General features: G+C 45.1%; 1 protein-coding gene across 4 annotated transcripts in view; it reads left to right on the plus strand.

Moving 5' to 3' along the window:
- The first annotated feature begins 312 nt into the window (after nt 1-312).
- LOC147889157 (DHHC-type zinc finger family protein) overlaps nt 313-15,027 on the plus strand; it is a 78,368-nt gene continuing 63,653 nt past the window's right edge. For 2 of the 4 annotated variants that reach the window (XM_087391425.1, XM_087391424.1), the window contains exon 1: nt 314-797. In XM_087391425.1, the coding sequence (XP_087247551.1) occupies nt 525-797 (273 nt within the window). In that variant the 5' untranslated portion in view covers nt 314-524. Of the gene's footprint in view, nt 798-15,027 lie in introns of all 4 variants that reach the window. The other 2 variants (XM_087391423.1, XM_087391421.1) reach the window with 2 other exon arrangements.

Here is a 15,027-nt window from a genome sequence, read left to right on the forward strand (position 1 = left end):
CGATAGCCAATCATCCTTTTTACCGGTTCGTCCGATTTTTGTACATAAATACTTTTATGGAGGGCTTTTGCTTTTTATTGTAATTTGTATTTGGTTTGTTATTGTGATCTCTCATGTTAATGCATTTTCAAGTAATTTTTGTGTTGGAAAATAAATTTTAAATGTTGCGTAATCTTGGCGGTGAGTGAGTTTGCACGTATTACGATTATGAAAGTTTTTAATCAGATGGATCTGCTAGAAAATATCACCCTTATTCATATTGTATCAAGATAGTGAACCAATCCTACCCCCAGCCCCCACACCCCCCCAAAAAAAAAAGAGGAAAAAAAACAGCACATGCTTGTATATTTGCCAATTGAGCCAGGTGAGATATAAGTCGTCGCGCCCAGGAACGATGGATTACCCGCTGCATTTTGCATTCCTTCCGGCTTGATATGATCGGATTTTTTTTTGATTTCCTATGGAGGACATAGAAATTAGTTGTCCTAATAGCGCAGAAGAGAGAGAAAGTTGGCGTACAGGTGATGGAGACGGAAAAATGTTTGTCCTTCCCGGTGTTGGTGGTCCTCTTTGCGATCGCGTTTGTGTACTACACCGTCGTGTTCCTGGTGATCGAACAATGGCTCAGTGTTAAGACTGCTGGAGGGTTGATGAATGCGGTTCTTTTCTCAGCACTTACGATGATGGCGCTTCTCTCATATGCATTGGCCATTTTTAGAGATCCGGGAAAAGTTCCTCAATCATATCTGCCAGACATTGAGGATTCTCAGACTCCTCTTCACGAAGTGAAACGGAAGGTGAGAATTTCGCCGATCGCAGGAATGTGGGTGCTATAACAAATCAAAGCGACTTTTTTTAAAATATTTTTCTGTTGGGCGGTGGGTCGTCCAACAATGGGCACGAAGGCTTCTGAGCAGAGAGAGAGAGAGAGAGAGAGAGAGAGAGAGAGAGAGGTAATCAAAGCGACTTTTTTTGTTGTCCATTTTTCTGTTGGGCGGTGGGTCGTCCAACAATGGGCACGAAGGCTTCTAGCAGAGAGAGAGAGAGAGAGAGAGAGAGAGAGAGAGAGGTAGGTTAGTCAAAGTCTGGCAAAGCTGGGCGTGTTAAAAGCCCTTCCCTTCAAAGTTCATCGATCGCCTCAAACTACGAATTTGACCAAGGGCAAGGAGTGAGGTGCCTGTTGGTTAAAGGCTGCCAGCCCTCTCAAAGGTAGGAACGTTGCACATGCACCCCTCCCTCTAAGTGGGTGCAATGTTCCACACAGGCTACATCAACAAGTGCGTAATAGTTCCCTAAAAGGAGATTTGTCGTATGCTGTGATCCCTTTGTGAGCCCGTCCAGGGACAAGCAGGCACAAGCCTTAGGTCAAGTCGGATAGCCAGTCTTGTTCACTGGTACTCACTGGTGCAGTAGGTTAGTGTTTCCATCTTAGGGTTTAGTTCGGTCTAGGTTGTAGCCTAGGTTAGGAGCCCCAGAGGGCCCCCCAAAGGCTGACCAGGAAGACCCAGGGCAAGCACCGAAGGCAGGCTGCCCAAAAAGTCCCTTGGCAAATGAGCCAGGGGAGGCTATTTATAGGCTGGAAACTCAGCCAACCAGCCTGTAAGTCAGCCGACTCAGTCGGCTGTTTACAGCTTGCTGGTTGCCCAAAAAGTCCCTTGGCAAATGAGCCAGGGGAGGCTATTTATAGGCTGGAAACTCAGCCAACCAGCCTGTAAGTCAGCCGACTCAGTCGGCTGTTTACAGCTTGCTGGTTGGCCAGCCCTATAAATAGGGTCCTTGGCTGCCCTCATTCCTCTTCAGAAGCCCTCCAATCTTCAGCACTTCCTCAGCCAACCTTCAGCCCTTGGAGCCCTTCCATCTTCTGGCGCTGATCAGCCGAGTTCCTTGGCCATCAGTCAGCCATCTGTGGGAGAAGCACATGCAGCCCTTCAACAGGGTGTTGGACTGGCAAACGGAGTAAGGTTTGGGTAACTGTTTCAGGAGCTCTCTATAGTTCTATTTACAGTTTTGCACAGCTCACTTCTCAGCTCTATATTTTAGTAATCTCTCAGCTCTCTTTTAGAATCTATTACTCTTAGCTTTCACTCTCTCACTCACACAGTAACCTTGCATCCCGGTGGACAACACAAGCCTCTTCCTTGCCTTACAGAAGTGCCCCACATTGTCAGTGTGGACAGCATCAAGGTCTCGGTATTGGTTGGCATGTCTTTGGGTCTGCAATACGTGTTTACAGTGTACTCTTTAGAAGCGCATTTTCGTGCTCTCAGTTCGAAGAGTGTTATTTGTATTTCTCAGTTTTCCAAGTACAAAGCAAATTCTTCCTTGATTGGAAGAGCGGGTCCTCAGTGGATACAGAGACCCAATCGGTTGTTTACGCCATTCTCTCTCTACCCTTATCTCCTTTCTCTCTCTATGGTGCATAACACTAATTCCTTGGTAAAGGTTTAAAGAAGGTCTTGATGTGATTACACGATTAGATTACGGTTGCATGTTACATTGGTATCAGAGCTTCGGTCTGTATCTAGCTTGACTACTACGAGTGTATAGTTGTGTTGAGATCCAAAAAGGACACACAATCAAGCGCCATGGAAGGGTCGGGAAAAGAAGTCAACTTTGAAGACTATGAAGAGGAGAAAGACTACCCAAAAGATACACTTTTGCCAAGTGCCCAAGAAATGATGGCGAATCTTTTGGAGTAGAATCGGGTTCTCCTACAGTAATCCGAAGAACATTCATCCCAACTAGAAGAAAGCAGAAGACAGCTGGACCAACAAAACAACGTATGGAGGAAAAAGAAGGAGAAAAGCCGCTGGAAGAAAGAGGAACCACATATGCTGAAAAATTGCTCTTAGTGATGCGCGAGAAATGCTAGAATGAGGCAATGCGATGCGCAGAGCTCACCTAGGCAGAGAGGCAACAAAAGCTAGACCGAGAGGTGATGCTTCTCCAACACAAACATATGTTAGCCACTATGCAGGCATGTTTGAGCGCAGAATCAGTCACTGCCACAGCTTCGTCATCGACAAAGGTAACACCACTCACCCAGTTTACTTTAAAATTTTCAAATTTGTTAAGTATGACCATTCAGCTAATGTTGAGTTTATTCATCAGTTCGTAGCTCATTTTCCGTTAGCACGGATTGAAGATGAGCAAGACAAAGTCCACCTAGCAGCCCCTCAACTTACGGGTGAGGCGGTTACCTGGTGGCAACATTGGACTAGTAAGCATACGAACCCAACAACTTTTAAGATGAAATTTGCTTGGGCAACGTTTGTTATGGATCTCAAAGCTCGTTTTCTACCGTCATAGTATATGCTTAACGTGGAGGATGAGTTTTCTCGTCTCTTAAAAAATGGTTGCCTATGTTGTTGACGTACAATAACAAGGTCATCACTCTGGCGCAACAGTTGGGTGTGTTTGAGAGTGATAAGACGAAGCAATTCATTCGAGGATTGGACACTAATATCCATTTTACCATCCGGAACTTCGACTTATCGATTACAGGTAGGCGTTGACTCTCGCCCAGAATGAAGGAATGATGTTGAACAGGGGAAAGCCTAAGCAGGTCTAGAAGGATTCCAAAGCCCCCCGCAATCAAATAACACAGCAGGTAAGGATAAGAAGAAAGTCAATCAGTACTAAAAGAAAGATGGCCAGGCTTTTGGTCAAAAGGAGTCGTCCAAGCCAAAGATGACTCTAGATGAGAAGGCTAAAGTGGGCATTACGGGAGGCTATTTACAGCTCGATGAACAAAAGCGGTACCACCAAGAACATCGTTGCTTTCATTGCTACACATCGATGGGCACGGCAAGAAGGAATGTCCTAAGTGGCTTGTCGAAAAGGCTACAGAAGCGTCTACTTCTTCCATCGCCAATGTACTGGCTCTTCCAGCCCCGTCACCAGTCTCAGCTACAAAGGCCGTCTTCCTTGCTTTGAACGCCATCCATACTATGGTCTTTCAAGTAGGTGCTCATTCGAGTGTATGGCATTGCTAATGGGTATCGGTTCATTGTACTATTCACGATATGGGGAGTTGAAAAGATGCCACCTCCCCTCAGCTTGCCAAGACAATGGTGCCTCATGAGCTTGTAGTGGATGGGTTCACACCTGGCTTGTGCACATAATTTTCAATTCAGAAGGCCTTTTTTATGCGGGATTTCATTCTGTCACCTTTGATAGGTGCGACATGATCCTTGGGATTCAATGGTTTCGTTAGCATGTACCGATGCTTGATTGGCGGCATGACACCTTCACTATTGTGGAAGGTTTATCTGAGCCCGTCGTGATATGCGGTGATCGGAGCATACCAGAGTAGGTCACGCCGCTCACCACCCGCCACCCCAGCTATCTCCAAACAGACTGGAAGACCATCGTATCGATTTGATTCCAGACTCCTCACAGTTAAGTAAGTTTTCATACCGATTTTCCAAGTCTATGGAGGGGTAGTTAGAGCAGCAGCTGTCTCAATTACTGTCCGCAGGGTTTATTAAACTATCATCTTTGCCATTCGTTGCACCCGCTCATTTGTGACAAAGAAGGGTACGTCTGCATGGTTATGTGTACGCTACAGAGCACTCAACAAGCTTACAGTAAGTAACAAGTTCCCTATGATCCGCATCGAGTATATCTTGGAAAGACTCAATGTTGCAAATTTTTTTTTAAAAATCGATCTTAAGAGTGGCTACCTCCAAGTCCGGATTTTTGAAGCTGACATTCCAAAGATGGCTTTCCGGACAGAGCGAGCTCATTACGAGTTCGTCGTCGTGCCATTTGGTCTAAAGAATGCACCACCGACGCTCAACAGATGATGTCTCGGGTATTTGCAGATTATATTGGGAAGTGCCTGCTCATCTTTCTAGATGATATTCTTATCTTTTCCGCTACAGTAGAGCAGCATAGTACGGATGTGCGACGTGCCTTAGAGTTATTCCGTGATAACCAGCTATACCTCAACGCAAAGAAAAGTGAGTTTGGGTTGCTGGAAATCTAGTATTTGGTATATATGATCAGTGCTCAAGGGATTCGATTAGATCTAGAGAAGATTCAAGCTATCACCAGTTGGGCTGTCCCCACGACTGCTCAAGAGATCCGGTCCTTTTCTCTCTCTCTCTCTCTCTTTGCTTAGAAGCCTTCGTTTTCTGTTGTAATATGCCATGGGCCTATCCTCTTGCTGTAAAACTGCCCCGATGGCGACATTGCTAGCGTCTGTGATTACCAGAAATGGATCATCCCAAGAGGCAATCTTCATAACTGGTGCTATTATGGCCAAATGTTGCAAGTCATGGAAGGCCTTCAAAGCTTTGCGTGAAACTTGAATCTTTTGTATGTGTGTCTTTACCCCCTTTAATAAATCTGTCAAAGGGACTGCGTGTGTTGAGAATACATCCATATGCGAGCTATAGGCTTGGCACAAACCGAGAGAGAGAGAGAGAGAGAGAGAGAGAGAGAGAGAGAGAGAGAGAGCGAGGGGTTAGTCAAAGTCTGGCAAAGCCTTGAGTGTGTTGAAAGCCCTTCCCTTAAAAAACATTGAAGTTCATTGATTGCCTCAAAACTAGGAATTTGATCAAGGGCAAGGAGCAAGGTGCGTGTTGGTTAAATGCTGCTAGGGGCTTGGAGCCCTCTCAAAAGTAGGAACGTTCACAAATGGCCGTTTATGAATACGGTTAGTATTGTGGACCCCTTAAAAAGCAAGAACTTCACTGATGGAAAGGAAGGACCTTTGAAATTGACCAAGTTGTCTTGGAAGGGCTCCTATATAAAGAGAATAATGCTAAAGAAAACTGAAAAATAACATCTTAGATCATGCTGCACCACCCGTTCCCCTACCCTCCCCTCCCTTCTGCTCTCTTGCTCTTCCTTCGCTTTTGGTCATTAGCAGATGATCCCTCATCTCAAGATAGTGGTTGATATATGGACCTGCTAAAGCAGGAATTTCACTAATGCAAAGGTAGAGTCGCTGAAAGAGACATTTCCGGTCACTTAGTTTCCATCCGCCATCAATGAATCATTTGTTTAGACCACTGATCAAGTCCTTTGTTGGAATGGTCACCTCCCCATCTGTAAGCCCCCATATGAGGAGAGCATGGGGGGGGTGAACCTAAGCACAAAATCATGGTACCCAAGTGCCAGTGAAGGGCCAGCTCAAGGCGCCTTCATGGCGGGATGCAGTCATGTAATAGGCGATCCAGATGGCAAGGGTTGTGGGCAGGATCTCGACCTGCAGCAAGCCCTGGACAAGCGCAGTGACATCAGTAGGAACAGCTGTGCTTTGGGGCCTGGAAAGTAATCTGGCAGGAGGCGAGACATGCAGGGCTCATAGGCGCCTGCTAGAAGCACATGGCGGGCCAGCACAGCAGGCTGGAACAGGCCTCACATGGAGGCAAACAGTGGCGCAGGGCCACGTGGCAAGGCGGGGAAGCAGAGGCCAGCAAATGGGCTGGCAAACCCCCCGGCCTGGTCAGTAGGTTGACCCCAAGGGGGTCGGTTTTGGTCAGCTAGGGGCAGGGGGCTGAACCGACCAGCAGTCGGCCCTTTTTAGGGTTGCTGGGTCGGTTGGCTGGCCAGGCTCTTGGGCCTATAAAAGGAGGGCCTCCAGCCCTCATTCATTATCACTTGGAGCAGCAGTTGGGGAGTAGACAGCAGCAGCACCTAGCCCACCCTTGGACCTACACATAGGAGGAGAAGGAGGCTGACATAGGGCTGCAGACTGAGCTCAAGGTGCTGCCCACCTAGGCTGGCTTCCAGACAGCAAGGTGGAAGGGATCTAGACAGAGAGTCTACATATGATCGAGGTGGAGCACGCGGGCTCAGAGATCTAGAAGGGCCAAGCTTGTAGTAGAAGGACGTTTTGGTATTGTATCCTGTCCTAGTTTCTGGATGGATGGAAATATAAAGTGTTGCTTCTATATTTGTCTCTGAGCATTGTCTATTTACTGGCTTGCACATCTATGCACATAAGTTAGGAGGTTTCTGATTCCACACCCCACACGCACGCTGTGTGAGCTCCCGGGCATTACTATCAGTCCTCCGCTGTGCGTACCCTCTGTTGGGTCATTTCTAACATCCTTACCCCTCCCATGTTTGCTTTTGGTCATTAGCAAATGACCGTCCTCCACCTTATTTTAAACAGGGTGCAAAAAGAGCATTCATACTCTCTTGCTTCTTTGAAGTGTAACAACAGTGGACCTAGAGTACGTTCGTATGGTTTCTAATCCATCTGATTTGTGTGTTGTGATTAAGAGGGCTTATTTCAACAGGCTAGAGGAAAGTAGGTTGATCCTTTGAAAGTCGTAGGTTCATGGCGGCGCTGGGGTTCGCAAAGGTGATCGCTTCGATTGAACAAATCTTGGTAGAGATCATGCATTGCTAGTCCCTACTATGTATGATGAAATTTGGTGATGTCATAGTAGCTAGTCCCTACTATGCGTGACGGGATTTATATTTCCCACTGGATTAGAGAAATGCAAATTTCACCTTGTGAAGTTCTCGTCCATTTTGCGGCTTGCTGATATTGCGATAAATTCGTTCTATCTTAATTGGTGTGTTGCCCTATTAGCTAGATTGTCTAAGCATTTGTTTTTCTTAGATGTTCGTTTGGGAAAGGTCAAAATGAAATCGTATAGTCTTCACAAGCAGTTGTAGCTGGAATGAAGCCTTTTTGATTAGCCTTCTCCTTTAGTGCTAGCCTTTGACATGGCTGAGTCTGCCCTTCACCTTTGGCGTGCCAATACAAACTCAATACGAAGAGTTTGTATAAATAGATGCTCAAGTATGTGTGGGTGTGTGGATTTGTACGTGTGAGAGCATATGTTTATACTATGGTCTACACCCACGGTTGGGAGTTGATGATGCTGGTTGGGATGTCATAGTGGCTAGTCCCGGCTATGTGTGATGGAGTTTATGGTTTTAAACCTTATGAAAGACTATCATGAGATTGAAACTTTACTACGTGTTGTGGTTTTTAGAGGATGAGTTTGGGCATGTTCCTGGATTCATCTAAATATATATCAATGCTCAATGCAGGGTTGAATGTCCATCCTTAAAAGGTTAAAACTTTTAGCCTGTATAAGTTATCATGGTTCAAGTCTCAAAGAATTTTGAACAGTTTGCAGTGTGCCCTGTTCCTGCCCCTTCCTCCCTGGGGAAACAAATTTAAGATACAAAAGACAGGTGCCTACTTGCCAAACCTCTTTGTTACATATTGCAGTCATATCAACAAACATACCGTGAAGCTGTTTCGTAAGTTTTGGGTCATCATGTGTGGGAATTTTCTTAGTCCTACCCCAATGACTTTGCACTGACTGAGATTGAATTTTAGCTCTCATTGAGTCATCTTTAGAAAAATGCAGGGAGGGAAATTTCCCAAACCCTTAGGAAATTTGATGCGGGTTGTTCAATACTAGGCATATGCTCCATCATGTCACAGTTCTGCATGAACAGAAAATTATTGGTAATTGACATGACCAAATCTAGCAAATTTTGACAAGTGGATGCTTCGGATATTGCTAATGCTTGCTGAACTAAAGGCTCTGCATGCAGCCTTTATAGACCCCTTCCTTTGTACCTGAGACAACTGTCACATATTGTTTTGAGCTATCAGCTAGATTTAGATTTAGATGCTCGTCTGAGAGAGACTAAAATGAAATCATTTTGTCTTCACAAGCAGTTGTAGCTTGAATGAAGAGATTTTGGACTACCTTTTGATTAGCCTTCTCCTTTAGTGCTAGCCTTCGTCATGGCTGAGTCTGCCCTTCGCCTTTGGAGTGCTGACAGAAACTGAGTACGAAGACTTTGTATAAATGGATGCTCAAGTATGTGTGGGTGTGTGGATTTGTATGTGTGTGAGCATATGTTTATACTATGATCTACACCCACTGTTGGGTGCTGATGACGTCGGTAGGGATGTCATAGTAGGTAGTCCCTGCTATGTGTGATGGAGTTTATAGTTTTCAACGTTATGAGTGACTATCATGAGATTGAAAGTGCACTATATTGTGTTTTTAGAGGATGAGTTTGGGCATGTTCCTGGGCTCATCTAGGTATATATTGTTTTGAGTGATCTTCAGTAAACTTATCAATGTGGAAGGCAATGGACACATGTTGCTTTGCACTCTCTAAAACCAGATTTTTCTTTGATTCTTGCACGACACCATACATCCAGCATGAAGTTAATATCACCATTTGGCAATTCAATGGAAACATCTCCCTTACTATTATATCATGAGTGACAGTCTTAGCTTCTCCTCCACGGTTCAAGACTGGCAAACCAGTCCTTCTGGGACTCCTGTGTGGAGCCACAGCTGTCCAACACCAAACGTTCAGTGCCTGGGCATTAAAGCATCATACACAACTGAGGTACTTGCTATACCTTTTGCACATGGGGCATCAAAGGCATTCATCTTGGCCGTTCCTATCCTGTCATATCATCCGAAGTAGAGGGAGCATCCTGACACATTATCTTTGTCATCTTGCACAAAGTTTGCTTTTGGGCTGATCTGTCTTGCCAAAAACAAACTGCCCCGTGCTTTTGCACACGGGGCATCAAAAGCATGTCTTGCTGTCCCTATCCTGTCATATGACCCGAAGTAGAGGGAGCATCCTGATGCATAATCTCTGTCATCTTGCACAAAGTTTTCTTGCTGATTTGATATGGGCTGATGTCACCAAGTTGTAAATATTCCAAGCAAAGTATAACGTTGACCTTTTATTTGATCATAGCTAAAAAGTTCATTATTTATTTTGACTATGGTCAAAGAGTTTTTCTAATTGGTCAAAGTATGGGGTTTTTCCCAAGCATTAATAGAAGTTTCCTTTCTTTGCAAAAAAAAAAAGGTTAAGTATTGACTTTGGTCAAAGACACTTGACCTCGGTCAAGAAGGGCCTGACCTCGGTCAGCGAGACTTGGCTTAGGCCAAGAGGGTTGATTTCAGTCAACCAAGACAATCTAACCTCAGTTGGAGAGAGTTGACCATAATTTAGGCGCCTTGATTGTCGGTCAAAGCCCCTTAATTATGATCAAGAGGGTTGACCTTGGTCAACTAGAGAAATTAATGTATGTTATGTGCACACACGTGTTTGGTGGGGACGCCCACAGTGAGTAGGAATAGTTTGGAGTTGTATTTTGCACGCAAGTGCTAATAGTGAATGGGTGCCATGGTGGTACACTTCATCAATTTATTACAGGTACCAAGAGGGGTAAAAATGCCCTATATTTAAGGGAGGTTAAGGTTGCTTTGTTGGAAATAGAGGATAGAATCACTCACTCCTCACACTCCTGATCGCAGCTCAAACAACACTAAAAGAGAAGGGGAGAGAAAGAGAGCAAAACTCAGATATATATTCATCCACAGATGTGGGCAGACAAAAGCTCAAAGATGAGCATACAACCAGCCAAGAGATGCTGGACCAACTCCTGAGTCTACTCCTCTCCCTGTGCGCTTGCCGGGGCAAGACAGGTCTGTGCAGGTGATGAGAAATGAGGGAGGAGTGGAGCCCTTTTTATAGGAGGGCCTGCTGCCCTCAAAGTGGCCGACTAGGCCAGTCGGCTGCAGCCAACTGCACTGACCTCTAAAGGGCCCTAAATGGCTGCCCCTTGGTCGGTTTCTGGGCCAGCCTCCTGGCCTATATAAGGCCCCATATGCTGGGCCTTTGTGTTGCTGCTGGCTGGCCCTAGTACTGCTGCATATTGTTAGAATTATAGATATAATTCAGCAGTGACCAATGTAATATAACATGCTAGTTAGGGGCACTTTTCCCTCTTTAAGAGGTTTTTCCCCCTAACCGCAGTTAGTTCACTAACTATGGCTAGTGACTACTAAGGTTTTGTCACTAGGACAAAACCTTATCTTTCTCTCATTGTGTTGTACTCTCACACTCTTCTATTGCAACTCAGCTTTCAGCTTCCAAGCTTCCAGCTCTCACTCTCTCTTGCTCTCTCTCACTCACCCTCTCCTCACATTTGGTATCAGAGCGGGTTCAAGAGCTCCGTGCTCCGTGCTCCCTTCAGCTCCTACTCTTTGCCTCCAGCTCCAACCTCCTCGTCCAGCTCCAGCTACAGCCTGCATCATCTCATCCGTACAGTCCGTACAACTGTACGGAATCCTGCCGTACAGTTGGGTCGTACAGATCAGCTCGCCGTACAGCTCTGCTCCCGTATAGTTTCGTACTCCATCGTCGTTCGTACAACGCCTTGCAGACCTGTTCAACGTACATCGTCGGCCAGACTGTACGGTTAGCCGTACAGTTCTGTACAGCTCCCGTACAATTCCGCAGTACAGCTCGCCGTAGTTGATCGTACCTGCGCGTAAATTCTGTCCAACAGGTATCCGTACCTGTTTTCGTACAGGTTATTTTTTTCGTACAGTGTACTACTTCGCCGTACAGTACCTGCCTACGTACCTGCTCGCCATACAGTACCTGTCGTCGTACATGCTCGCCGTACTAGTCGTACCATCCGTACAGTGCCGTACCAACTGTACGGCACTTCCGTACTGTTCTCAGTACAGTGATTCCGTACAGCAGGTAGTCCCCTGTTTTCGTACAAGAGAACTAGCAGGTGATCTTTGGCAGGCAAATTTTGCAAACAACCATTGTTTGGCTTAGTATTCTGGGAGTACATTTGGGGCATTTTGTATGTTGCAGACATTGCAATCATTGTGTAGTTTCGAAGCTACATCTGGAGCAAAAATTGCAGATTTTGTCAAAAATTTGGGGCTTTTGCAGATAGATCTGCAGATCTAGTCTGAAATTTGGGGCTTTTGTTCAGAAATTGCAGATTTGGGGCTTTTAGTAATTTTGCCCCTTTCTAGTTGCAATTTCAAGCCACAAATTGGGGCTTTTTTGTTGGGAGAGCAATTTTTGGAGTATTCAGTTCATAGTGCCTTTCTTGGAGTGATTGAAGCACTTTTGGCAGATTTTGGAGAGTTTTTTGATGCTTGGACAGATTTCTGACAGTGCAAGTACAGAAATCTAAGTTGCATTTACAGCCCGTGCTTGGCTGTGTTTTTTGGGAGTTGTGCATTTCATTCCCAGTAAGGGAATTCAGCTTGTATCTGCTTCAATCTTTTTCTTAGATATGGCCCATCAAAATCAGAATGAGTTCCAGTTCGGTGGTCTTTCACAAGAAGACAAGTTGGATGGTACCAACTACTCCCTCTGGAGTTTCATGGTACGTAATATTCTGATTTCTCGCAATTTATGGGATTATGTCAATGGGGATGAGATCCGACCAGCATATATTGCACCTGCTACCCCTCCCCAGCAAGGAGGTGGAAGAGGTCGTGCACAGGGTGCAGCTGCAGGACAAGTTGTTGGTACAGCTACAGTCACTACTCCAGAGCAGAAGAGATGGGATTCACGGGATGCCTTAGCTTTGTCATGCATCTCTCTTTCAGTAAAAAGATTTATCATTCCGCATATCCGGTCGTGTAAGACCTCCAGGGCAGCGTGGGATATTTTGGAAAGCATGTATGCAGCTCGGAATGATGCAAGGGTATCTTTCTTGAAAAGAGAGTTGAGTAATACACATATAGAAGAGGGTGACTCCATGTCAGTCCACCTCACAAAGCTACAGGATCTCAGAGAGCAATTGTTAAACATAGATGAAATTATTCCTGATTCAGAGATGATTACAACCACTCTGAATTCTCTTCCTGAGTCTTATCTCAGCTTTCATACCTCGCTGAACTTATCATTGAGGGGGGGTGCAAATCCTCTCACTTTTCATGAGTTGATAGGACTTCTGCTTGAGAAAGAGCAGACCAGGAAAAATTTGGCTTCACGTGCAGGTGAACAAGCCATGCTCTCAAAATCTAAATAAAAAACAAAGGGACAGGCAAAGACATCAGTAAATCAGCCTTCCAGTGGGTAAGGACAGCCTTCACAAAAGGCTAAAATGATGCAAGTAAGCCCAAGAAGAAGGGTTTTTGTCACTACTGCAAAAAGCCATGTCATCACATAGCAGAATGCAGGAAAAGGCTTGCAAAAGAAAAGAAAAACAGCTCAGGTATGGCTGTTTCAGATTCAGCTCCTCATGCATCTGACAGTGGGGATGCTGTAGCCAACTTTGTTGGACAGGATTATGCCTTTTTATCTTGCATTTCAGATTCCAGGTTGGCTGTTCCAGATGCTCGGGATAGTACAGCCACTTGCAGTGATGATACATATGCATTTTTGACTTGCAGTTATGACTCTTCTACAGATGCATCTGCTTTCAGTGTTAATGAAACACTGAACACATGGTATTTTGACAGCGGTGCATCCAAGCACATCACTTCTAGGAAGTGTCTTTTTACTTCCTTGCATCCACCTCCCGTTGGTAAGAAAGTCACTTGTGCCAACAACTCATCATATTCAGTACGTGGCACAGGAGAGGTTGAGCTCACTGCCATTGATGGCTCAATTTTCAGACTTTCAGATGTCTTATATGTGCCTGGAATAACCAAAAATCTCCTTTCAGTGTCCACTCTTAACAGAGGGGGATTTCAGGTCATCTTTGAAGATGACAAATGTGCTGTCCGAGACAGGGAAGCTGACTATGCCTTAAGGTTATCTGGTACTCTGCTGTGTGGACTTTTTCAGCTTGATATTTTTGAGAAAAGAGCAGCCCATGCTCTTGCAGTTTCTACCCCTACAGCTGCCATGCAAAATGCAGAATTATGGCATGCCAGATATGGCCACATGCATTACAACAGCTTGATGACACTTCAGAAGTTTTCAATGGTTGATGCATTGCCACCTCTTGAGATACCTCCTCCATATGCCTGTGAAGGGTGCATTTTAGGTAAGATGCATAGATTCCCCTTCAAGAAGGATGGTTCAGTTAAAGCTGTCCGCAAATTACAGCTTATACACAGTGATGTCGTGGTCCCATGAGGACTCCATCGTTGGGTGGTCATCTCTACTTCATTACATTTATTGATGATTACTCCAATTTTACTTGGGTTTATGGGCTGAAACACAAATCTGTAGTGTTCACGGTGTTTAAACACTTTTTAGCCATGGTTGAAAATGAAACCGGACTCAAGATACAGACATTGCGCATGGATAAAGGTGGGGAATACTTGTCTGCAGAATTTGATGCTTTTCTGAAAGGCAAGGGTATTGTGCATCAGCTCACAGTCAGGCTGACCCCTCAGCAAAATGGCAAAGCTGAGAGGAAAAATAGAACCCTCATGGAGATGGACAGATGTATGCTGAAAAGCAAACACATGCCTCATAAATTCTGGCTAGAGGGTTTGATGTGTGCCAATTACATTTTGAATCGGGCTGTCACTAAGGCTTTAAAAACAAAAACTCCTTATGAGGTCTGGAATGACAGGAAGCCTTCAGTGGATCACTTCCAAGTCTTTGGATGCCTTGCTTATGCACATGTGCCAGTTGAATTTAGGCACAAGTTGTCAGATAAAGCCATCAAATGCATATTTGTTGGATACAGTGCAGAAAGCAAGGGGTACCGTCTGTACAATCCTGCTACACGCAAGATCATAGTAAGTAGAGATGTGATATTTTCTGAAAATTCAGCTCACACTCAGGCTGAATTTCAAATGCCTTCGTCTTCAGAGGATGTCTTTGAGGGGTTGCTACCCATTGCCTTGGGTTCCCCTGCTGATTTTTCTGATGCAAATCAGAATTTACAGCAACCTCCAGATGCTTCAGTTCCGCCACAGGATGTCTTGCCCCCTCCACAGGCAGTGGAACAGGTGGTGCAGCAAGGAATTGCAGACATACATGCAGCAAAAACAGTCCCAAACTGGCTGTTACAGACTCTCAGAGAGAGTAAAATTGATGCTCCGTTATCTGGCAGGACTCACAGTGCAGCAAGGCACATGGAAGGTGCTAATTCAGTGGAATCAGCATATGCAGGTACTCTCCTTGATGAAGAGGAGCCTGCCACATTGAAGAGGCAAAGGATAATGTGCATTGGATGAATGCCATGCACGATGAGTTGCAGTCCATTGCAAAAAATCAGACTTGGGATGTTGTGGACTTGCCAAGGGGTAAACATGCCATTGGCACACGATGGGTCTT

Source organism: Dipteris shenzhenensis, chromosome 20 (genome assembly GCF_047967505.1).
Source record: "Dipteris shenzhenensis isolate YYH24624 ecotype China chromosome 20, Dip_SZ_1.0, whole genome shotgun sequence".
NCBI classification, from domain to species: domain Eukaryota; kingdom Viridiplantae; phylum Streptophyta; class Polypodiopsida; order Gleicheniales; family Dipteridaceae; genus Dipteris; species Dipteris shenzhenensis.